This window comes from Meles meles, chromosome 10, assembly GCF_922984935.1.
Source record: "Meles meles chromosome 10, mMelMel3.1 paternal haplotype, whole genome shotgun sequence".
NCBI classification, from domain to species: domain Eukaryota; kingdom Metazoa; phylum Chordata; class Mammalia; order Carnivora; family Mustelidae; genus Meles; species Meles meles.
In genome coordinates, this window is record NC_060075.1 from 7,082,549 (window position 1) to 7,105,324 (window position 22,776).

At 57.3% G+C, this 22,776-nt stretch overlaps 2 protein-coding genes across 9 annotated transcripts in view; one reads left to right on the forward strand and one right to left on the reverse strand.

Annotated features, from left to right (window-relative positions):
* The window catches only part of EZH2 (enhancer of zeste 2 polycomb repressive complex 2 subunit), a 64,325-nt gene extending 58,797 nt beyond the window's left edge, over window positions 1-5,528 (forward strand). For all 7 annotated transcript variants that reach the window (XM_046020670.1, XM_046020672.1, XM_046020674.1 and 4 more), the window contains 5 exons: window positions 1,233-1,328; window positions 1,974-2,055; window positions 2,801-2,881; window positions 3,036-3,120; window positions 5,205-5,528. In XM_046020670.1, coding sequence (XP_045876626.1) covers window positions 1,233-1,328; window positions 1,974-2,055; window positions 2,801-2,881; window positions 3,036-3,120; window positions 5,205-5,265 — 405 coding nt within the window. In that variant the 3' untranslated portion in view covers window positions 5,266-5,528. The remainder of the gene's footprint in view (window positions 1-1,232; window positions 1,329-1,973; window positions 2,056-2,800; window positions 2,882-3,035; window positions 3,121-5,204) is intronic.
* A 4,061-nt stretch (window positions 5,529-9,589) lies between these two features.
* Window positions 9,590-22,776, reverse strand: part of CUL1 (cullin 1) — a 103,520-nt gene continuing 90,333 nt past the window's right edge. For both annotated transcript variants that reach the window (XM_046020287.1, XM_046020286.1), the window contains exons 10-22: window positions 22,666-22,773; window positions 22,480-22,586; window positions 20,106-20,154; window positions 19,605-19,736; window positions 18,424-18,541; window positions 17,324-17,400; window positions 16,727-16,858; window positions 15,795-15,887; window positions 12,232-12,279; window positions 12,069-12,151; window positions 11,545-11,650; window positions 11,045-11,158; window positions 9,590-10,113 (exon numbers count right to left, since the gene is read on the reverse strand). In XM_046020287.1, the coding sequence (XP_045876243.1) occupies window positions 10,033-10,113; window positions 11,045-11,158; window positions 11,545-11,650; window positions 12,069-12,151; window positions 12,232-12,279; window positions 15,795-15,887; window positions 16,727-16,858; window positions 17,324-17,400; window positions 18,424-18,541; window positions 19,605-19,736; window positions 20,106-20,154; window positions 22,480-22,586; window positions 22,666-22,773 (1,248 nt within the window). In that variant the 3' untranslated portion in view covers window positions 9,590-10,032. The remainder of the gene's footprint in view (window positions 10,114-11,044; window positions 11,159-11,544; window positions 11,651-12,068; window positions 12,152-12,231; window positions 12,280-15,794; window positions 15,888-16,726; window positions 16,859-17,323; window positions 17,401-18,423; window positions 18,542-19,604; window positions 19,737-20,105; window positions 20,155-22,479; window positions 22,587-22,665; window positions 22,774-22,776) is intronic.

A 22,776-nucleotide genomic window follows, 5' to 3' on the forward strand; every position in this document is an offset into this window, starting at 1 on the left:
GAATGCCACAGCGGCCAGAGGGAGAACGGGGGACTTGGGGGCAGTCGTGGGCCCCGAGGCAGTGTCCCGCGTTCTGCGGGCCCCTTCCGCTGGTGGGAGACGCCCCAGTGAGTTCTGACAGGCCTGGACGGCCTCATGTTCAGGAGAGGAATTTCTCTAGTTTGTCCAGAACCCGAGCTCCGGTGTCCGTGTGAGTAGGTGGTGGTCCTGTCCGGGCGGAGAGACCCTTTCTGACCAAGTAAGACCCCAGGGAAGAGGAGTGTTTCCCGGGGTAGTTCTTGCAAACGTAGTTCTGTTTCTAAGACCTTGACCGCACAGCCGGGCCGGAGCTGCCGCCCGCGAGGTGCAGGCCGGGACGGTCACGGCAGCCCCGGGAAGGCGAGGACTGAGCAGAGGAAGCTGTCCGCGACGTAGGGGGAAGCTCAGGCCCTTACGTGAGGGTCACCAAGGGTTTCTTCTCCCGGTAATTCCGCTCTTAGAACGGGGCCTGCCGCGTGAGACAATCCTTTCTCGAAGCGCTCTGTGTCCGCTCACTAGTCCCGACTCTGGGAGTTAGGGACGTCCAGGCCTTCTGGCCCCGAGCCCCCTGCGGCTGAGGCCACGGGCCCGTGTTGCCCACGAGTGTAGGGCGGGACGACAGACACGGACGACCTCCCCGTCTTAGGTCCCGGAGCCGGTAGGACCTCAGCGGGATGGCGTGCGGTGCCGGCACGCGGATCTCTGGGCCCGGCAGCAGCTGTGGGGCCGGGACGGGCTCAGGTGGTTTTCTTACTCCATGTTGTTAATTTCGCCCTCAAGTTGTAGTGATGCTGGGACAGGCCCCAGGCCCCCCACCCCCCGCTCAGTCCTCACCGTCCCCGCCCCCCTCCCCGTACTTGTTCCACCGTGAACGCCCCTCCGTGTGTTCAGGAACGGTTCACGCTGCCGCGCCGTCGCCGTCGACTTCTTTCAGAATTCCTGAAACGAAAGAGAACACACTTTTTTTTACCAGCTGGGTTTCATTTGCTGAACGGTGAGACCAAAGATTGCTTTAGTTATTCAAGGAAACCGTGGTTTCCTGATACCTGGGAAGCCGGCCCCGGTTCAGATGCTCCGAGCTCTCGGGCCGCGGGCGACCGGCCGGATGCCTGCTCAGACGGGCCGGGGACGGACAGCGGGTCCTCCCGTTGATCTGTCAGCACGCCGTCCTCGCTGTCCTTTGACGACGCGATTGCGTGTGCTTTCCTCTCTAGCATTTGCTGCTGGCCCCGTCGGACGTGGCAGGCTGGGGGATTTTCATCAAAGATCCTGTACAGAAGAACGAGTTCATCTCGGAGTACTGTGGAGAGGTGAGGCGCGAGGAGCCCGGTTTCAGGCAGTTCAGGCAGGTCACGTGTGCTCGTGTGGGGTCGGATGTGACTTTGTTTGGGGTTGAGGTCACCGGACAAGTCTGTTGGGTTTGATTAGAAGTGAATTAATCAAAAATGCCTTTTCAGCTCGGACTTCGTCCTGCTTGTGGCTTCGGCTGGCTTGGGAAATGGACTGAGGCAGTCCTTGTCACACGTAGCATTTAGTGTCGGGGGGCGAGGGGGCGGACAGGGCTTTGTGCTGTAGATCTAGTCTGCCCCACTGAATCCGCAGCCGGCCTGCTGAGGACCTGAAACGACCGTGTCATCAGTCATACGCCTTCTTAGTCGTAGAGTTAGGGGAAAACCATCGGGCTGGCTTCGCTTTGGAGTTGACCCACGCAGTTTGTATTTTTTCCTCAGTGGAAAGACTGTTGATGACTTTCTCCAAGCATGGTTCCTTTCGGAGTTGTGGTCTTTAAAAAAGGTCCCGGTTGTGAAACACCAGCCCATAGCCTGAGTGGGAGGGACGGAGAGAGACAACTGACTGCAGGGACGACGGTCTCAGATTGTCCCGAGCTTGTGTGTGCGCCTGCCAGTCTCGACCACCTAATCCAAAACAGTCTTCTCCTCTGCCTTTCTTTGTAGATTATTTCTCAAGACGAAGCAGACAGAAGAGGGAAAGTGTACGATAAATACATGTGCAGCTTTCTGTTCAACTTGAACAACGGTACGTGTGACCTGGAGGCCATCCCGGAGGCCCCCCCGGTTGGAGTGGAGACGTGAAGGCAGCCCAGGGCCAGAGCAGGGCCGACAAGCGCCCGGGATCCCTCACGCCCTGGCACAGGCTTCGGGACAGGCTGTGTGTTTGTGAGCCCACCGGGCCGGACCAGATGGTTCCGAGCCATCTGCTGCTGGGGCGGCGCCAGATGGCTGCGGGTTTGCTGCGGGTCTGGTGCTGCTGCTCTCCTGCTCTGCTCCCGATGACCTGGGCCTGGGCCCCGCTTGGCCCCCGGCCTCTGTGTCATCCGCGCTCCCACTGACCTGGAAGGGGCTGGAGTGTCGGATTGGGCAGCCCCTCCCGGACTTCCCTGGGTGTTGTCAAGGCCTGTGAGAAGAGGGAAGCGGGTTTTCAGATGGGTTCTCGGGCAGGGCATCGGGCCGGAGTAGGTGTTACTGCTGGGGGCGAGGGGCACGAGGAAAACGCATGGGTGCTTGACCCCCAGCCTCCGAGAAACTCCCCCGGACATGTAGCAGATCTTTCTGCAAACATGTTCCATGGAGAGAAGAGCGAAAAAATAATTGTAAATGTGAAATGATTACTCCTGAAGTTAGGAATTTTGATTGCTTGTTTTGTAAAGGCAAGCCCCGAGGAATGAGAGCCGGGGCGTCTCCAGAACTGTAAGAACTTCGTGTTCACAGATCTGGGACGGAAATGGTTCACTAGGTAACGCTTAATTTTTCTCTTTTTTTAGATTTTGTGGTGGATGCAACCCGCAAGGGTAACAAAATCCGTTTCGCAAATCACTCAGTAAATCCAAACTGCTATGCAAAAGGTAGGTGCTAACGGGGCCGCATGCCCGAGGGAACCTCTCAGACCCGCGCCGGTGGCCTGGATGACCCCGCAGCGATGCGGCCTGCGCCGGGGTCGGGCCCTCTAGGGGCCAGTCTTCCTCCGACTCCCTGACCCCGGTGTGTTTCTTGTTCCAGTCATGATGGTGAACGGCGATCACAGGATAGGGATTTTCGCTAAAAGAGCCATCCAGACTGGTGAAGAGCTGTTTTTTGATTACAGGTTGGTACCGCGCATTTCTGGTGTGATCCGAGGGCTTCATCTTACTGAACTCAGCTCACAGACAGAGGCTCTTTTCACTCTGTCGGATCCTCCATTCTTAGAGGGGTTTACTTCTGGTTGTTACGTGTCGGGGGCTTGGTGGGCAGGTAGGCCGTACTTTCTTGGTAACGTAGTTCCCACCACACAAGTACTGGTTATTTCTGAAATACGGGCTTAGCTCACATGCTGTGGGTTCAATTCCCAACCACTGCAGTAAAGTGAATTGTAATCTTTCTGCGGGAGGAGGGTCTCCGCGACGCTGCCGGCTGCTGACCCGTCGGGGTGCTGGGTGCTGGGGGCCCGCGTGGCCCTGCGGTTTGTCGCGCCGATGGCTCTTCCGACCCGAATGGTTGCTCGGCGGTCGGCGGGGCTGCCGGATGGCATTTTACCCACGGAACTGCCTTCAGAACTGGAGTCCGACCCCTCGAGCCCTGCCGCTGCTTCATCCGCAGCTCGTCGTGTTCTGATCCCTCCGTCGTCGGCTCAGGAAGCCCCTCGCTCTGCTCCTCCCGAGGAAGCGCCTCCACGTGCCGTCCCGGTCCCGTCTGACCCTGAGCCCGTGGCAGCTGCGTCCCCTCCTCGGGCTCCGGGGCTGCTCCTGGTCTCTTGCGGCTTCCTTGTGGTTCCCTGTCCGGAGCCAGGCGGAGCGGACTGGCCTGGTTCTCACGCGCCGCGGGGCCTCCGAGCGGCCACGGAGCACCGGCTTCAGATCCGGGTCACCGGCCGCCTTGGCCCCTCGCGACAGGGTCGCCTGCTGGAGCTCTGCAGCCGGGCGCTGCCTTCTCCTCTGGGCTGTGCGAGTCCCAGCCGGCATCTTCCTCCAGAGAAGGCTGTTGGGTCTGCGCTGAAAGCCTGTTGTTTCGGGCGGCCCCCTCATCGGTGATCGCGGCTAGATGGTCCGGAGACCCGGCCGCGTCACCTTGCACTTGGGTGTTGCGAAGATGGCTTCGTCCTGGAGCCTCCCGAACCGGCCGGCCAGCTGCAGACCTTCCTTCCGCAGGTCCTCACCGCTCCGCGTCCCAGCACCGAAGAGTCCGGGCCCTGCTCTGGATCAGGCTTTGGCTTAAGGGGATGGGTGGCTGGTGTGGTCTCCTGTGCAGACCACGGCCGCCGTCTCCAGGCCAACAGCAAGGCTGTTTCACTTTCTTATCATTCATGTGTTCACTGGAGTAGCACTTAAAAAAGAAAAGTGTACGTAATCTCTTTTACCCAGTGTGGGGCTCAAACTGGTGACCCTAAGACCGAGGGTCACATGTTCTTCCAACGGGGCCAGCCAGGCACCCTCTTAATTTCCTTCTGTGAACGTTTCCTTTGCATTGACGCCTTGGCGCACTCATGCAAGGGGTTTAGCTCACATCCTACCCGGTCAGCGGCGGGTCCTTCCCGTGCTCGCCATCAGGAGGCCGAGGACACACGCCCCCCCATGGGCCTACCCCGGGCATCGGGCTGGCAGTGTAGGCAAGCCCTGGCGTGGGAGCGGACCACAAAGTCTTTTCAAATGCAAGCAGGGGCTTCATCGCCCCATCCATGCCTGGGGCTGAGGCAGCGTGACTTTTGAAGGTCGAGAACGAGGACACGAGTAGCCTCTCTTCAGGGTGACCTGCCACCCTGCTGCAGGCCAGCGTGAGACCCCCTCCCCAACAGGAGCCCAGGAAGTCCCCCTCCTGCAGGGAGGTCACCGCTCCCTGGGCCTCCCCCTGCCAGCCTCGGGTTCTGCCCGTGGACCCGAGTCCCGGCTCTGGCCAGACTTGCCTCTCTCTGGCCTCCCGGGTGCCGGGCCGTGGGCCATGCTGCCCACCTGCCTCCCGAGCGGTGGGTCTCGGGCCCAAGGGGAGGGCTGGGGAGAGCCGGGGAAGGGTTGAGCGAGCGGACTTGTCCAGTTCTCAGCAAGGCTAGAACCCAGCCTCCGGCCTTGCCTAGAGGCAGGTGGGTCTGCGGGGTTGCCGTGCGGACATTCGAGATCACGCACGGCAGGAAACGGGCTCGAGGCGGCGAACTGGCGTTGGGGCCGGACCCTTGCTCACTCCGCTCTCCTGCCGTTTCAGATACAGCCAGGCCGACGCCCTGAAGTACGTGGGCATCGAGAGAGAAATGGAAATCCCTTGACGCCGGCTACCTCCTCCTCCCCCGCCTCCTTTCTGGAACAGCTGCCTTAGCTTCAGGAACCTCGAGTACTGTGGGCAATTTAGAAAAATAAAATGCAGTTTGAAATTCTGAATTTGCAAAGTACTGTAAGAATAATTTATAGTAATGAGTTTAAAAATCAACTTTTTATTGCCTTCTCACCAGCTGCAAAGTGTTTTGTACCAGTGAATTTTTGCAATAATGCAGTATGGTACATTTTTCAACTTTGAATAAAGAATACTTGAACTTGCCCCTGTTGTCGGGTCCTTGATTGGTGCGGGTCCGTCCGCTGGTGCGAGCAAAGGGGCGCGACTGGCACGGGAGGGCGCGCGCCCCTTCCACTCCTGGGCTGTGGCCGCGCCCTGTGAACCTTCCCTACCGTCCGCACGTGGGCGTTCCGGGGCCCCCGGAGCAAACGGAGGACGGAGGTTTGTGTCATGTAGGGGACGTCGTAGATGTGTGAAAGGTATAGTCGATAATAATGGCCGTAACACCGATGCCGCCCGTCAAGTGGCGGCAGATACCCTCAGTGCCAAGGCTGGGACGGCCCCAGCGCACGACGCCTGTGAGCCTCACGGTGTGCAGAATCCCGGCCGGGCCCGCCGGCTGCCGGGGCCCCACGACAGGTCCGGACGTGGACACTCGGGGCCCAGCGGCGGGGCATGGTGTGAGCAAACTCGTCTTCTTTCTTGAAGAAAAGATTCAGGAAAAAAACCCCAAACCTTCAAGCGTCGAGGCCACGGGGCGCTCACTCCCTGGCCTCGGAGAGCGGCCACCATTCTGTGGGGGCAGAGTCGCCTTTTCTGGAGTCACACTTTTGTTGATTTGCGAAATGTAACATTCGATGTGACACGTAATGAAAACCTGCCTCTCCCGTGGCGCCGCCGTCTCCGTCGCATCGGTGCGCCGGCCGCAGCACCGCCAGGCCCACGCCGGAGGAACTCGCTCTTTCGCTTTGGCCACGAGAAGGCCTGCCTCGGACGCCATCCCGGACACGCCGCTCTCCTGTGCTCGGCCGGTTTGGTCCCGCCGGCGACGGCGACGGCGACGGCTGCTGTGTTCCCGCACCCCCACCCCCGGACGGCGCGGGGGCCCAGCCGCCCGCTCGGACATCCCGGGGGACGACTCGGGGGCCTCGTCCCCGCTCGGACATCCCGGGGGACGACTCGGGGGCCTCGTCCCCGCTCGGACATCCCACCCTTGGCGCTCGGCGTGAACCGAGCCCGTGAACTGTCACAGCCACGGCCCGCCGCACGGGATCCAAGGTCCTGCGCACTCAGGACACCAGACCCACAGGCGTCCTCGGACAGTGAGCATTTTCCCGGCCAGCGTCACTCGGAGCCCGCCCAGCTCTCTGTGCCCCCGTCTGAAGGGTCCAGGTTCGGCACGTCCGAGTTGCTGGACCGGCGCCCGCCACGCGGGACGAAGGTCCTGCCTCAGGTCTTCCCGGTTTATCAAGGGGCAGGGGTGGGCCACAGAGCGCGACATACGAGGTATTCAAACACCCAGTAACAGCGCCAAACGCTGTTTTTTTAGAAGGCAGCCTTTTAAAAACGCGGGGCGCCCCCCTTCCCCTCACCGTCCACTGGGCGAAGTGGGGGCCCGGTGCTTACTTCCCGCAGAGCACATCTAGGACCGGGAGGACGAATCCAGGAGCCGGGCACGGCCTCGGGGTGGGGACGGGCTCGGTAGTTCAGGAGCATCCGAGGGCGGTCGTTCTGGATGGATGCGGATGACCACACCCGACCACAGGGGGCCCCGCCGGCCCATTTCTGTGCTCCCACGGGTCCTCGACCACATGACCAAAGGCAGGTGCCCCGCGGCTGTCGTGACTGTGTCGCCATCCGCAGGCCAACACACGGGCAGATCCGAGAGCACCGAGAACGAACATTCTGCTGGAAAATTATTTTCCAGTCAGTATTTAGTAGTTTCTTGGAAAAACGCAAACTGTAATCACCCATCTAGAAGCTGCTTGGTTACTTTTCAATTTTTTCTTGGTTTAGCAACCTCCAGCCTTCACGGTATCCACTCAGGGACGCCAAGTCCGGGCTTCCACGTCCGCCCCAACGCGCGGCCGCTGCCCCGTCCCAACTGCACGAGCGTTCACACATCGTGTAATTTAAACGCACGCGCAGGCTGTCAGGAAAGCTTCCCGAGGGGCGCCTGGGTGGCTCAGTGGGTTAAAGCCTCTGCCTTCGGCTCGGGTCATGATCTCAGGGTCCTGGGATCGAGCCCCGCATCGGGCTCTCTGCTCAGCAGGGAGCCTGCTTCCTCCTCTCTCTCTACCTGCTTCTCTGCCTACTTGTGATCTCCGTCTGTCAAATAAAAACATTAAAAAAGAAAGAAAGCTTCCCGATGTGAGCATTTCCCAAGAATTTCTGGATTCCGCTGGCCACTTCAAGGGCTTTGGGCTTTCCCTGGAAACAGCTGAAGATGCGTACCCGTGAGCCCCCGTGGACGGGATGCCCTGGCGGGAGAAGGGGGTCCAGCAGCCCTGGGGGGCTCTGATGAGCCTCAGGAAGGCGGCTACGCAAGGCCACGCTCACGGGCAAGGCCAAGTCCGTCTGGTCCACCGGCCGACAGGCGCACGAGCCGGCAGGCGAGACCCGGGCAGCGGAAACGCGTCCCCGACAGCCACGTTCTGAAGCAGAAACTTCGTCCCGAGGGGGATTCGGTGCAGATGTCAGTCAGCTGGCGCGGGCTTTCATGTGGGGGCGCAGAGATCTTCATTTCTTCAAAGGAAAATCAGACTCCGAAGTCCGGCAAGGACACAGGTCACCCTCGAGCGCCCGGTGGGCAGGAGAACTCGAAACTGCGGTGCCCCCCGCTCCTCTCCCCTTCCCCGCGCCTTCGGGGCCCACCGGTAGCGCCCCCCGCTGCTCTCCCGCAGAGCCCGACAGGTGACCGGCCCGCGCTGTGTCTACACGGGCGCGTCTGACAGCGGCCCTGCTCCGGAGAACCGGTCACCCCCACAGGCCACTGACTGACTGAGGTCCTACCTCGTGGGTCCCCTCAGGCCATGGGCTCCGCGGCCCGGACCCTGGTGGCGCTCACTCCGGCTCAGCCTCCGTGCGGGGCATGACCCCTGGGGACGCCCCGGGCCGCTCCCTGCAGGCAGCCTCGGAAGAGACGGTCCGGCAGCTGCTCCTTGCGAGAGAACTGCGGTTAATCGGGCCGTGCGGGAACCCGGAGCCCCACTCCGCCAGGCTCGGGCGGTTTGGGGAGGAAAGGCACAAGGCAGAGTCGGCTTTTCTCCCCGCACCGTGCGGTGGTCCGGTGACCGAACGTGGGGCCGGGCCGGGCACGTGGGGCGCTGCTGGACTCACCTGCTCGCGGCCACGCACCGCGGGGTCCGCTCTCGATCCGGGCCGGCTTCCAGACGCCGGCGGGTCTCCTGGTCTCTCCCTCCTTCGACAGATGATGCTGAGAGGGCTCCGCGGGGGGTGCAGTGTTTGTCCCCGAGGCGGGTCAGGGGACCGTGGGGCGGGGGCAAGGCCAGCATGCACGGGGAGCCCTGGGCACCCCAGGACCTGCTGGGGGGGGCTGCTGCTGTTTACAGTGGGGATCTCTGAGAAACTGGAAAACATACACTACAGACACCAGAAGCTGTGACACGAACGCTCTGTTGTTTTTATCCGATTTCAACAAACCTGCAGGAGTCGAACGTTCCAGAGACCACGGGAGTTGCATTTCTGCGTCTTCCCCCCGCGTCACCAAGCCTGGGCACGGCGGGAGGTGCGGGTGCTCCCGTCCCTGGAGGAGGCCAGGCACGGGGTCTGGGAGTTAAGTCTCCGCCGCGACTTCCCCGGCCAAGAAGTGACCGCCAAAGGGACCACAGTGTGGCCTCGAGCTTAGGGTCCTCTTACCCTGGCTGCTGGCCCGTCGGGAGGTGGGGGTCTTGCCCCTGTCCTTTGGCTGGGGGTGGGGAACCGTCTTACTGGGAGGAACAGACGTGCTCGTCTGAACCGGACGCCCGTCACACCGGTTGCAATGGGCGCATGGGGCCCGTGGCCGTGGGGACGGGGGGACGGGGGGACACGTCCCTCCGGGGCCGTCAGGACGAACCCACGGCGTCCTCCCACGTGACCAACAGAAGCGACGCCGCCGCCGGAGTCCCAGAAGGAGCGTGAGCGCGTGGGGAGAAGGTTACAAGGGGGCTTACAGGTTCAAGCTGTGAAAGACGTTTTCAGTCGGAAGGACGCAGCCTTTCCTACCGCAAGACACGGGATTATAAATCCGCACAATCATTACGGCTTTTGTTTACATGCAGAAATTAGCTAAAACTTGAAACAAAACCAAATGCGACTTGTACAGAAATCCTTTAATTTTCTTTATTTTCACACATTAAAAAATGAAACACACTATACAAATGGTTTTTCATAGCAGATTACACGCGGGTCCATTAGACTTGCTCTCCAAGTGCCGCCCACACGGACAGCGCCCAGGAGGCAGCGGCGAGCCCCGGAGCCCATGGATTGATCTAAACGCAGTAGCATGCAGCCCTCCGCGGGGAGCTCGAGCCCCAGCTCTTAAATTAGCTTAAATGGCGTTGGTGTCCATATTTACAGACTTGAAATGTGTCAATCCTGAGCAGTTCCGATGTGCATGAGACCAGCCGATGGGAGTCTCGGTCTCAGGTTTAAAAAGGGAGGTCCACGTGGTGGCAGGCTGGCTGCTAGGAACTCGCGCTCTTCTCTCCACCAGGAAACTAGTCGCTGCGGGTCGCACAGTCAGACCCTTCTGGAAGGGTTAAGCCAAGTAACTGTAGGTGTCCTTTTCACCGTCAACTCGTTCCAAATACTCTTTCTCGATCAGAATGTCGATGCATTTCTGGGCGTTATTTTTCAAAAGGGAGAAGTCGTGATAAGGGGAAGAAAAACATTTATTATCAGAACGGGGACGGCCACCCTCAGCAGGGAGGCTCCCCCCTGGCCCGCAAGAGCTCAGTCAGCGAGCAGTTTCGGCCCGTGGCCCTTCAGTGTGCGGCTTTACTTCCCGGGCAGCCCAAGACCTTGCTTTCCTGAATGGGAAAGTGCCCATTTCCCCAACGTTCCCGAGAGGGGCCCGCATCCCTCCAGGCCTCCCCGCTCCCCGCCACGGGCCAGGCACCGCACCAGCCCCGGCTCCTGGCGGCCCACGATCCCAGGGGGCAGGGGGGCCTCCGCACTGGCTGCCGACCCCCGCCCGCGGTCTCGGAGAGCGAGCTGCCGGGTTTCTGAGTTCAACAGCCCACCAGGCCCGAGCGAGCTGGGATCGCCCGGAGCTGCGGCCCGCCGAGCAGAGAGGACTGCACGGCAGCGAAGGTGCACGTGGCCTGGACAAGCTACAGCCCAGACGAAGCCCCCAGACGGGCCCTGGAGCACAAGCTCGGTGGACACAGCAGAGCGGGAACTCTCTAGAAGCCAGTTACACAGAGCTCTGAGGGAGGCTATGGCCAGGACAGAGGCGGGTCTAGGAGAACAGGGACACTGGCTAGGAGGTGGCAAGAGGGAAGCTTCTGGAACGCTGGTCACCATCTAACCTCCTGATTTGGGTCTTGGCTGCACAAGTGGGTTCACTTTGGGAAAATCAGCAAACCCAACCCCGAGGCTGTGTGCACGGCTCTGCAGGTGTCCAGACAGAAGTTTAAAAAACGAAGCCTATTTCTTTTGGTGGGAACCTGGCACGTGTGGATAAGCCGAGTTCCCTGAACCTAGTTTTTGTCACCCCTTCTCGCTCCTAAAACAATGGAGGGCGTGCTTCCGCCGGGCGGGTCGTGTACCTTGATCACAGGGACCCGCGGCTTGAACCTCGAGGACAGCTGCGTGAGGACTTCACCCAGCAGCTGCTGGTGCTTGAGCACCTTCCGCATCTTCATGATCCTCACGATGGCCGCCTGCGGCGCCCGGGGGGAAGCCAGGATCCCACGTTACAGGCGGCCCCCGTGTCCGGGACGGCCAACCCCGCAGGGGACTGCGAGCCCGCCAACGCTCAGACACCCAGACGCGACTTGTCCGCTCGGACAAAGCAGCAGCGCGTCTGGGTCTGAGCCGACGACTGCGGCCGAGCACGGAGCGCAGCAGCACCGAGGACACACTCTGGCCTCAGAGGCTGCCTCGCTGTGACCCCCCGGCCCCGACGTGCCCCCACGTCCGGCTCGTCCACTTCCCCGCCTCCCGCCCCCAGAAGCCGTCCCCAGCCCACAGCCCCACGCGCCGGGCCAGCCCGGCTTCTGCGGGCCACTCCTCTGCGAGGGACGCCCGCGAGCGGGCCCAGAGTCACCTGGATCAGCAGTTTGCGGTCCTCCTCGATGTTTTTGTGTGTGGTTTCTTGTTCCTGCTTCTGCTCGGTCTTCATGGGCACGTTGATGTTCACCCTTAACTTCTTACTGTCAAGAAACAAAGGAAACGGAGGCTGTTGTCTCCAAGGACAGCGCTGGGGGCGTCCTTGTGTCGTGTGTCCGCAGAAGGCGGGCGGCCTCGCACTCCGCTGGGGCCACGACACCTGCGTCCCGGGAGACTCAGCGCCGTTCCCGGCTCTCCCAAATTGTCAAATGAAATAAAATCAAGACACTTGGACACAGAGGTCCGAACTTTCTCGGGGAGCCGCTTGAGGAGCGCCTGCCAAATGCAGAAACCACCAAAACCTGAGGCGGAGGCAAGTGGAGGAACACCCACGATCCTCAGACGGAACCCCGGCTGGGTGCCGCGGCTGCCCCCCGCCACCCCCCGCCTCCGCCCGCAGCCACGGCACAGATGTGCGGGAGGGAAGGGAGGTTTGTGGTCCTACTTCTTGACTTTCCTTACTTTTTATAACCGAGATACAATTTTATTAAGGTATCTGGCTTTAGCTCCACCTCGTCAACATTGGCATTTTCGTCTTCCAGGACCTGCAAGAGACAACGGTTACTACACGATCTCAGGAGAAGGCTCCGTCCCGGCTTAACATTGAAAATGCAGAAAAACGTACCAGTAACTTCGACTTCAATAAAATCTGCAGGACCTGTGCCAAAATGTCCTGCAATTAAAGAGACAAAGAGAAGTTAAAGGAAAAAAAACCTGCATTTCTCTTTGCAATAAACACGACACGCGATCCCACTGTCCGTCTTCCTCAGAAACCCAGCAGTCACCCGAACGGAAGAACGTACCCAGGGGAAAAAGAGAGGGAAGCTGAAGGGTTGCCCTGAATTCACGACCGAATTCATCAGCACCCGCTGCAAAGTGAAGTCAACCCTTTTCCGGCTGTGAGCAGCTGGTGGTAAAAACCGACGACTCCGTCTTAGCAGAAACCACAATGACGTCCTTGCTCAAACCTACGGGCCCCTCTTCAGCCCTCAGCTCCTGGACACGACGGGGCCCAGGTGCAGCTGACCCCGCTGTCCGCGTCCTTCGGCGAACGCCAAGCACCGTGTGGCGCCCCTGGCCGTGTCCTCGCCTGGCACCATGGGTGGTGGGTCACGTCTCGGCTCTCCTTCGGCTCGGGGATGCCATGACACAGATGGTACCACCTGCCCGACGCCCAGTCCCCTGGATGCATGACCCCCCTCCCCCCGCCCACCTCCGACCCTGACGGACAGAGCAGGCCTGCTCTCGCCTTTAGGGAAACCCATACTGGTCCGAGGTCACAATCCTAAAGTCCCAAAAGCGAGAAGCCTCTGGTCCAGTGACGAGGCTAGACCCGCAGAGCAGGACTGGGACGCTGCCGGATGCATCGAGAGGGACGCTGCAGAGGGTTCACTCATGAGCCAGATCTGATGGGGGAATGAGTGCGGGGCAGGGAGGGAGCCGCGACCCCACACAGAGCACTACTCCTGCCTGCAGACCAGCTGAGACAGGCGCGGAGCTTTCCTTAAAAAGCCAAGCAGAGAAAACGCACGGACCTGTCGGCACCGCAGGGACGGGGCGGAGTGCAGGGTTGGTGACAACGTCCGCGCCATCCCCACAGCCTGAGCCTGTACCCCGATGCCAGTCCTCCTGATGTGAGGAGGAATGAGAAAGACTCTTACACACAAAGGGACAAATCCATTTTGTTATTAAATTTGCAGATGTATTTTGGATGAACTCGAAGCATGATCAAAAAATAAATGATTCCCTCAAATAAATAAAATCTTTAAAAAGCAAAAATGATTTCCTTGACATTCAGTGAGGCCAGGATTACCCTGACAGCAAAACCAGGTAGAAACACCCCAAGAAAACAATGGAACAAAATCCCTATGAATGTAGACGTAAAAATCCTCAAGAAAATACCAGCAAACCAGGCCCAGCAGCATAAAGAAGTATGATACACGCGGCCCAGGTGGGGCTGACCCACGCTTCATGTAAGGTAGCAACGTGAGAAAAGCAATCGCTGTAATCTCCTGTTAGGAGACAAAGCACACTTTTATCCTGATAGAGCAGAACCAATTTAACAAAATTCAATACTCTTTCAGGATGAAAACACTAAAAACAAAACAAAACAAAAAAAACAACAAAAAAAATAAGAATAGAAGGGAACTCCTTGAATAAAGGGAATCTGAGAAAAACCGACAGCTGACGTCATACTTAATAGTGACAAGCTGACAGCTTTCCCCCAAAATCAGGAACAAGACAAGGATCCCACTCACACCACCTCGATTCAACACTGTATCAGCAATTCTAGCCAAAGCAATCAGGCAAGAAAAAAAAAGGCATCCAAATAGGAAAAGGAGGTAAAACTGGCTGTACTTGCAGATGACAGGACAGTGTATTAAAAACAACTAAAGAATCTTCAAAAAAAGTTAAAAAATGAGTTCAGCTGTATCTAGCAAAGAACAAACAATTCCATTTACAATAGCACCAAACACAGTACTTAGAAATAAATGCAACCAAAGCGCAAGACTTGTAAATGCAAAGCTATGAAACACAACTGGGAGAAACAAAAGACAACCCACGTGAATGGAAAGCCGCTCCCGGTCACGAGTTCGAACACTTGCTACTGGTAAGATGGAGACTACCAGCACCCCCGCCCCCACTGGCAATCCGCAGATTCGATGCAGCCTCGAACAACGGATAAGCGGATTCTGAAATTCATTTGGGAATGTAAGAGAGCCAGAACAGCCAACACCAGAACAGCCAACACCATTTTGAAAAAGAAAGCTGGAGGTCTCGGTTTCACAACTTACTACAAAACAACAACCACGACGATGTGGTATTGTCATGAAGACAGACATACAGATTACCGGAGAAGAACAGAGAATCCAGAAATAAACCCACCCACGTACAGCCAATTTCCAACACGGCAGTACCAATCAACAGGGAAAGGACTCTTTGACCTTTAATCAGGCAATGGTCTCTTAGGACAACACAAGCACAGGCAACAAAAGAAAGAGACTCTATGTACCAGATATGTGAAGAATTCGGACAGAGACAACCCAAATAAACAATGCGCACGGGCAGAGGATTTGAGTAGACATTTCTGTAAAGGATGCGTAGAAATGGTCACCAAGAACCTGATCACGCAGTGTCATCAGCTGTGAGGGAAACGCAAATCAGAGCTACAATGAAGGACTGTTTCATATCCACCAGGATGGCTGTAATTTAAAAAAAAAAAAAAAAGGAGAATGACAAATCTTGCCAAGGATGTGGAGAAACTGGACCCTCCCATGCGGCCGGTGAGCCCCTGAATGGGTGCAGCCATGGTGGGCCCATCCAGATGTTCCTTGGTGAGGTGAAACCACCACGACCCGGACATTCCACACTTAGGTAGGTACCCAAGACAACCGAAAATACACCCATACAACGGCCTGTATATGAATGTTCACAGCACACTAGCCCTAGTAATCAAAACGTGAACAACCCGAATGTCCGTGAACCGATGAACAGACAAGCACCCCGTGGTCCGTCCATACGCTGGAATGGATTTCAGCCATAAGAGAGTAGAAGAGATCTACACACTATCACACGGAGAAACCCTGGAAACGCGGACAGAAAAGGCACACACGGTGACACCATGAACACAAAAGGCTCAGAGCAGGCAAATGCAGGGACAGAAAGTAAGTTCACGGTGGTCAGGGGCTGAGGGGAGGAGCAGAGGGTAGTTACTGCTACGGGCTAACGGGTTTCTTCCGGGGATGATGGAGATGTTCTGGAACTGGACGGTGGTGGTGGCCGTATGATCTTGTGAAAAGCCACCAGACTGCCTACTTATAAATGGTGACTTTTATGTATGTGAAGTAGGTCTCAAAGAGTATGACGGATAGGAAGAATAACATGATAATTAGTGACATTTGAGCTTAGTAAGAAAAGCCTAGCTGGAAAGGGGGTTAAGAATGAGTTAAACGGGAGAAAGCACGCTGTACTCGTGTGTGTCTGCGTGTGTGTGTGTGTGCATGTCACGTGCACGTCACACTGAGTTTAAAAATGAAGTTTTTTTTTAAAGGCATCATTTATAATCCTAAGGCAAACTGCTATTTCCAATCAAAGCCCCCACCTCCTCTCCCACACCCTCCCGGCAACGCTCGCGAGACTAAGGAGGCGGCGAGCTGACACCCAAGAGGCCAGGAAGCGCTACGGTACCATTTTGATCTGGGTGCTGTCGGTCAGCTGCTGCACAGCGTACGCGTCTTCCGTGTTGTACTGAAGCAGGATCGCCATCTGGAAGGTGGATGCCTTTGAGGCCCCACATATAAAAGAAAGAGAAGGAAAATTTAAATGCATGGAAAAACCTCCAAAAAGCCAGAGCTTAAGTCCGAAGAACTTATTTATGAACAAATTCTTCTGATAGATGCAAAAAATCAGGCGGACCTATGTAAGAGAGGGTACGAAGCGTCACACTCCACCGTCACGTAACCTTCTCCTCAAAGACGTCATTTCCCACCTTCCCAACACGGAAATCACTTCAGACTTCCTCTGTGACGTGGTGTGTACGTGAGTACACGCTTCTGCGCGTCCGCACTCACTGAGATTTGGGCTCTGCCACACGTGTGCTGGATCCTGGGGAAGTCACTTAATTACCTGGGGCCTCAGCTCTCTGTCACACTGAAAAGTAGCTAACGTGGTTCTTACTAGTCCGTACTCAGTACTGTGGTAAGCTCCGAGGGTCATTATTAACACGAATCTGTTTGCCGAAGGAAAAGAGCAATGACCATAATGAAACTCTGGCTTCCGAAGTTACGCAGTCAGCGTGTGTGTCTGGCGGGAGCTGGGCCGAACGCTGATTAAACATGTTATTTCACTCCATTTTCCCATCACCTCTGACGCGTACGTGCCAGCACCCCCATTTTATGGAGAAGGAAACTGAGGCATCAATCAGCCACTTGTTCGTCCGCGAGCGAGCGCCAGGATTCAGCTCATCTGACCCTCAGACGCGGGCCGTGTGGCTGCCACAGGACTCTGCCAGCTTAACTCAAGATTCCGGGGCATCCAGCGCTGGATTCTGAGTTCTACAATGTGTCTTATCCGCATTCAGACTTGAAGAAACGCGCTCCAGCACAGAAAGGTGACCTTACCTGCAGAGTGTATCTGTTTTTGAAGCAGTTGGTCACCAGTTCCCCTTTAGACAGTTGGTACAGCCAGGTCAGCTTCCTGCCGCTGTGGCGGCTCGCGTAAAAAGCTGTGAACCGCTGGTAACTGCGCTCCAGCTGGACGAAAGGACAGACAGCGCCGTGTGGACTGTCTACTCACCACAGCCCCCAGTCGGCAGTTCTCAATACATACACCGCCCCGAGTTTACAGGACAAAACGCTTAGGGCATCAAAGTAAAACGCAGAGGTCGGTGTTGGACTCACGCAGGCCTCCGAGGGGCCTACTGAGAACCATTTCTAACCGCCCAGCGCGTGGGTTCCCATGGGGGGGGAGTGGGGAGAGCACGGCACCGAGCAAGGCCCTGTGGCCTCCAGCGTGTGGGTTCCCGTGGGGGGGTGTGGGCAGAGCACGGCACCGAGCAAGGCCCTGTGGCCTCCGAGCCCGCGCACAGGCAGGTCCTCCCTGCCACCTCCCCCCCTGCTCCGCCCCTGGCCCGCGGGAAGGTTCTGGGGGTCCCGGCCAAGGCCGCCCTTCTCATTTCTGCTCAGCCCTAACAGAGCGGCAGGCCGAGCCGCACTCACCTCGGACGGCAAGGCGAAGGTGCAGGACTGCTGGAAGGGCCACGACCCGGAGCTCAGCACTTGGATACTGAAGTCCACTGCAGCGGGAGTGAGACGCAGGACAGTTAGTGCCGCGAACCGGGCGAGGCTGCCGCTCCCATGCGGCCTCGTGTTAACAGAGGCACACTGAAAACACCTCCGCTTCCATGTAAAACAAGGAGCTGACCGTAGGCCAGGTCAGTTATTTCATTCAATTAAAATGAGCAAAAGAGGAAAGAGCCGGAAACTCTCTTCCTCTAGAGACGGGCAGTGCTCATTCATACTTGCTCCCATGCGGCGCGGCCAGCCTGCTTCGCTCCGGCTTTCTGCCGGGCCTGGGGGCCCCTCGAGCACCCCTGAGCTGGCCAGGGAAGCAAAAACCCCAAATGCCAGTGTGCGCCGGCCCCACGGCCGGCACACACGGTTCGGGACAGGAGAGGGCGTTTGTCACCACGAAGCGGAGGCGCCCGCTGGCATCCTGCCAAGCTCAACAGCAGAAGATTCTTCAGTTCTGGGGAAAAGGGAAGTTCCCACTTCTCCTTTATGAAGACGATGTCAGCACGTGAGGACGTCAGTGTCACCGGCCTGAGACCACCCCCACCCCCACCCCTGCAGGTGCCCGCCCGGAGCCAGGAGATCGCTGCTCCGTCTGACGCGGTCACCGATACAGCCAAGTCAGCTTCTCGTACTTTCAAAAAATAAATTCTAGAACGGACCCGAATGAAGGGTAAAGAAACGTATTAACTACGAAGCTGTGCGTGGAGCCGGGCGCTGGGCGGCGCCCAGGGTGGGACAGCCGCGTCACAAGCAGGAGAGGACGGGGCTCGGCACCCCCGGCTCCCACCCGGCTGGGGTCCCCCGGGGAAGGCTGGCTCGCTCGGTGCCTGTCACACAGGCTAACGTCACGAGGAGGCAGGACCGCCCCAGCGGGTCTGGGAGGCGCTCCCTGCTTGTCCGTCCCAGGACTCCTGCTAACACGTCAAGCAGCCTCCCTGGAGATGTGTCGCCTCTGTCCTTCGCCACAACGCCCTGCCCATCTCTGCGACGACCGCCCCTAAGAGCAGCTCTCGCGCGGTACTCACAGTCCAGCGGCTCCGAATTCGTCAGGTGCTTTTTGAACTGCTCGTTCAAATCCTTGCTCACGCCGATGTCCTGAAACATCCGCTGAAGTTTAGAGGTATATTCAAAGCCACACGCTTGCTGAAACGAAGCCACACAACCGTCTTATTACTTCCTCCAGAAACACAGTGTAGACAAGGGAGTGTCGTGGAAACCCCGCACTGCATGGAAGCCACGACTACAGCTGGACACGCGTCACCCCGGCACTGTGCAGGACTCGGTGAGCCCCGGTCCCGGGCCGGTCGGCCGCAAGCAGCCAGGTCGGTCTTCGTTTACGTGGTAAGTGCCGTGGGGCACCCAAGCGCGAGGACACGCGACAGAATACAGGACGGCGCACTCGCTCTGCGGCTCTTACCCACCGCGGAGGGCAGAACTGTGCGTCCCCGGACTCCTCCATGGAATGCTCACCCCCGTGTGATGGTACGGGGGGAGGATCCTGGGGAAATGACTGTTCAGAGGAAGTCACGAGGACAGGGCCTTCCTGATGGGATGAGCGCCCTTGTGAGGGGAGACGGGAGTCTGCTCCCTCCTCGCCACGGAGGACACAGCGGGCAGGTGGCCGTCGCCAGACTGGGAAGAGTCGTCCCCAGAGAGGGCATCAGCCGGAACCTCGATCTGGACTGCCCGCCTCCAGCGCAGTGAGAACGCGGCTCTGCTGTCTATGCCCCCGGCCCGTGGGACGTGTTACGGCGGTCCGAGCGGGTCAGCCAGCCGCGTCACCATGGGCCCGGCGCAGAGGGGCTGCGTAATGAGCCAAGGGCCCCACAGTCCTCCTGCAGACACAGCCGCAGACACCAAACGAACACCAGAGTGAAACACAACACCCGCCAGCCCAAAGCCCAGCAGAGCAAGCGTGGGCTGAGCCCGCTGAGCGGTTCCGGCGAGTGGAGGCAGAGCGGGGGCCGGAGGTGCGGAGCTGGGAGATGCTGCGGGGGCGAGTGGGCATCGCCCGGCCTGAAGGCACAGCGCGGCACCCGAACGTGGTGTGGAGGGGCCTGACCGGTGACAGCCCTCCCGTCGCGGGGCAGCGGGGCCACACTAGACAAACATGTCCTCTACGGACCATGACGCCGCCCAGGGAAAACCCGCAACAACCCAGATCCTGCACGGTGACTGGACCTTTTCAGGACGTGACTCCACTTACCTTTAATTTAGAGATCATGCTTGCTTCGGCGTCGTCACTGGCGCTGTTTTGATGCACGAGCCTTTTGGCCAGCATCTTCGCGTAGAACTTCTGAAACACGTCTTTATCCTCTATGTACTTGAAGACCACCATCTAGCAAAGCCACCGAGAGAGCACACTCAGAGCACTTGTAACCCGCTGTCGTGAGCACACGCCGGCGGCCGCCCCGGCTGCTTCGTCCGGCTGGCCCGGGTGCCAACGTGTGCACAGCGGCCGAAAATACCACCACAGCCTCGAGATTCTTTCATCAACCCCTTAAGTCACAGGAAGTTGATCTAGACTTACTACTAATGAGAAAAGTACAAATGCTAAAATTAAGGCCTCAATTCAGGGAGTAAAACCACAGATTCAAAGAAAAATAAATGATCCGGTTAACTGTCACATTTCAGATGCCCTCCACACGTAACCTGGAAACCCGCAGGTGAGCGGCTGCTGGAGCCTGGGTGGCGGGAGGCGCCTTACCACTTGGTTGAGCGTGTCTTCTAGCTCCGCTTCTTCTGGGTTCTTGGAACTGAAATTTAAAGAAAGACAAAAAGGCAGATGCTGTCAAACAAATCAGCAAACACTGAATCAGCAAGCACCCCTGAGCCAAACCAACAGAACGGAGTGCGGCCCCCAACACCGGAACCATAGTTCTCTTCCGATCAGGGAACGGAGAGGGAGGCAGACTCTCCTCACCTACGGCGACGTGGCCATCAGACACTGAAACTACCACAGGAGAGTGCATTTATGAAACAACCGCTTAGGATTTCCAAGATGAAATTCAACAGGAGATACTTATTAGGGTTCCCCCAGTCACATTTTCCTTTCATATAATCTATTTAAATACAAAATTAATGAACTTCACTTTGGCAAATGCTTTTCTACAATATGCTTTAATTCAACTCTGAAAAAAACCAGAGGCAGACGGAGTTTCGGAATGGCCGGATCATTTAAGCTAACGAAAGGGTTTAAACCACTAACGTGCTGCCTTCCTCTGTGGTTCTCTTTAACAACAGATTCTTTCTCTTCTAAGAACAAGCATGACCGGAGCGGTGACTGCAGGGCAAACAACACTTTTAAGGTTTCATGAGTCCCTCACAGACAAGATCCCCATACATCTGTATAAAATGATCCAGCCGCCAAACAAGCGCTGGAAAGGTGCTTCGAGCTTAGGAACAGCTGACTCGGAAAGTCTAGTCCTGTTCTGCGTGTGGGCAGGCCAGGGCGGTTTCTCTCCCCGGAAGACTTTTACTTCTCAGCTCCGTGCCCCAGCGCGAGCTCCCCGAAGCCGGCCCGCCATTCTGCCTGCCTGAGCCGCCTTCACGAAGGGACCACAGAGCAAGAGACTCGATGAGGGGCCCTTGTGAAAGGGCAACGGATGAAAAGGATAAGAAGCATTCTGCCACACAAACTGAAAGTCTACTAAAGCACGCAATTACAATATAGAAAATTTTCACATCCCCTAGTCTAAAAAAAAAAAAAAAGAAAGAAATCAGGTCAGAAGAGGCATTCTACTTTGGAGTCCATTTTCACTCCTGGAAGGAACAGCTGAAAGGACGTGACGAGAACAGCTAAACTACACACTGACCAGCTTTGCAATAAATAGAAAACAACCCTCAAATACTCCATTCTCCCTGGTCCTGGGAAATGGCTTTCTGGCAAAGGCAGAGACAGCCAGTGACCTTATCAAACGTATTCCCATGTCAGGAAGCTCACATCCAGTTCTGTTAATACAGTAAATAACACTAAATTTGCTACCGCAGAGCCATTCCTAGGGAACTATACCATGTTCTGGAGAATTCTTTAGTTGCCTAAACAATTTACTCTGCTAACATTCGACTCATGATTTCCCCAGCTCCGTTTTAGGTGAGAACTGTCTGCAGTGTTTTTCTTGGTCCGTGTAGGTATTCTTATTTTTTGTGGTGGGGTTGTGTGAGCCTTCGAGACCTGTTTATTCAACTCAAAACCCGGACAACACGGAGGCCTGGGAAATGACTGCGTTTGCTGCTGGATCTCTGGAAAAGTGCAACAAGCCTTGAGCATTTCTGAACCGAGAGAAGCTGTTAAAGTGCAAGAGAAGCTGAGAAAACCCAACACACACACCAAGCCTGGAACGCTCGAAGCACAGGCAGAGGAGAGGAGGGCGCCACGGGAGATCACGAGGCCTCAGGTGCTCAGGACCCACACGCCAAGGAGGAGGAGCAGGTGAGAAACGCGACGGTTAACGTAGGGCATGGGCGCGCCTGGCCGGCTCCGTCAGTGTGGCATGGGACTCGATCTCGGGGCACGAGCTCAAGCCCCACGCTGGGTGTAGAGATGACTTACAAATAAGCTTTAAAGAAATATACGAAGGATACGAAATAGCAGTGAAACAAGCTCATCAAGACAAGTGTTAGGGGGGGGCCCATAATACCACGAGAGCCGCTGCCCACAGGGGTCCTGTTTCAGGCAAGAGCCCAGGGAACTCCCGCAGCGGATCTTCCCCGGACACACGACCGAGCTGGGCCCGCAGGACAGCACCAGGGAGAACGAGACAGACGCTGACTTCCTGCTTCCTTCCAGCCTCGCAAGCACCGCCTGACCAAGCCCTGGAACTTTATTTACCTTAAGAGGTCACACGACCTGCCATTCTCAAAAAACCACCAGCAGCATTAACAAACGAACAAGGAACGGGACCTAGAATCATAACATGAAGCACCTTTCAGGGAGCCAGAGAAGTGATGAGGTTTCCAGTATTTTCTCAAAGGGCACAAAGATTACAACTTAGTGTATGTGAACTGTTACAAGGTTCAATTCCTCATAGAGAGCTGAGACTTTAAACGGGTTTACCGGGAAAACACAGAGTCACGAGTACCTTTTCTTCAGCAGGGAGTCGCAGTACCGAGCCAGCAGCTCGGGGGATTTACTGGACGACTGGGCCATTTTGGTAACCGCGTTGTTGTTAATGAAGCGCCCACAGGCCTGCGGGGCACAGAGGACACGGTCAGAGGCGCGCGGGCCCAGCCGCACCCCCAACCCGGCCGCCGTGGCGCCCACTCACCTTGTCGAGCGCGGCCACGAAGCCGGCGTCGTTGTTGAAGGCCGACATTACCAAGGCGTTGTATTTTTTATGAACATCCAACACTGTCTGTACATACATTTTGGGGTCCTC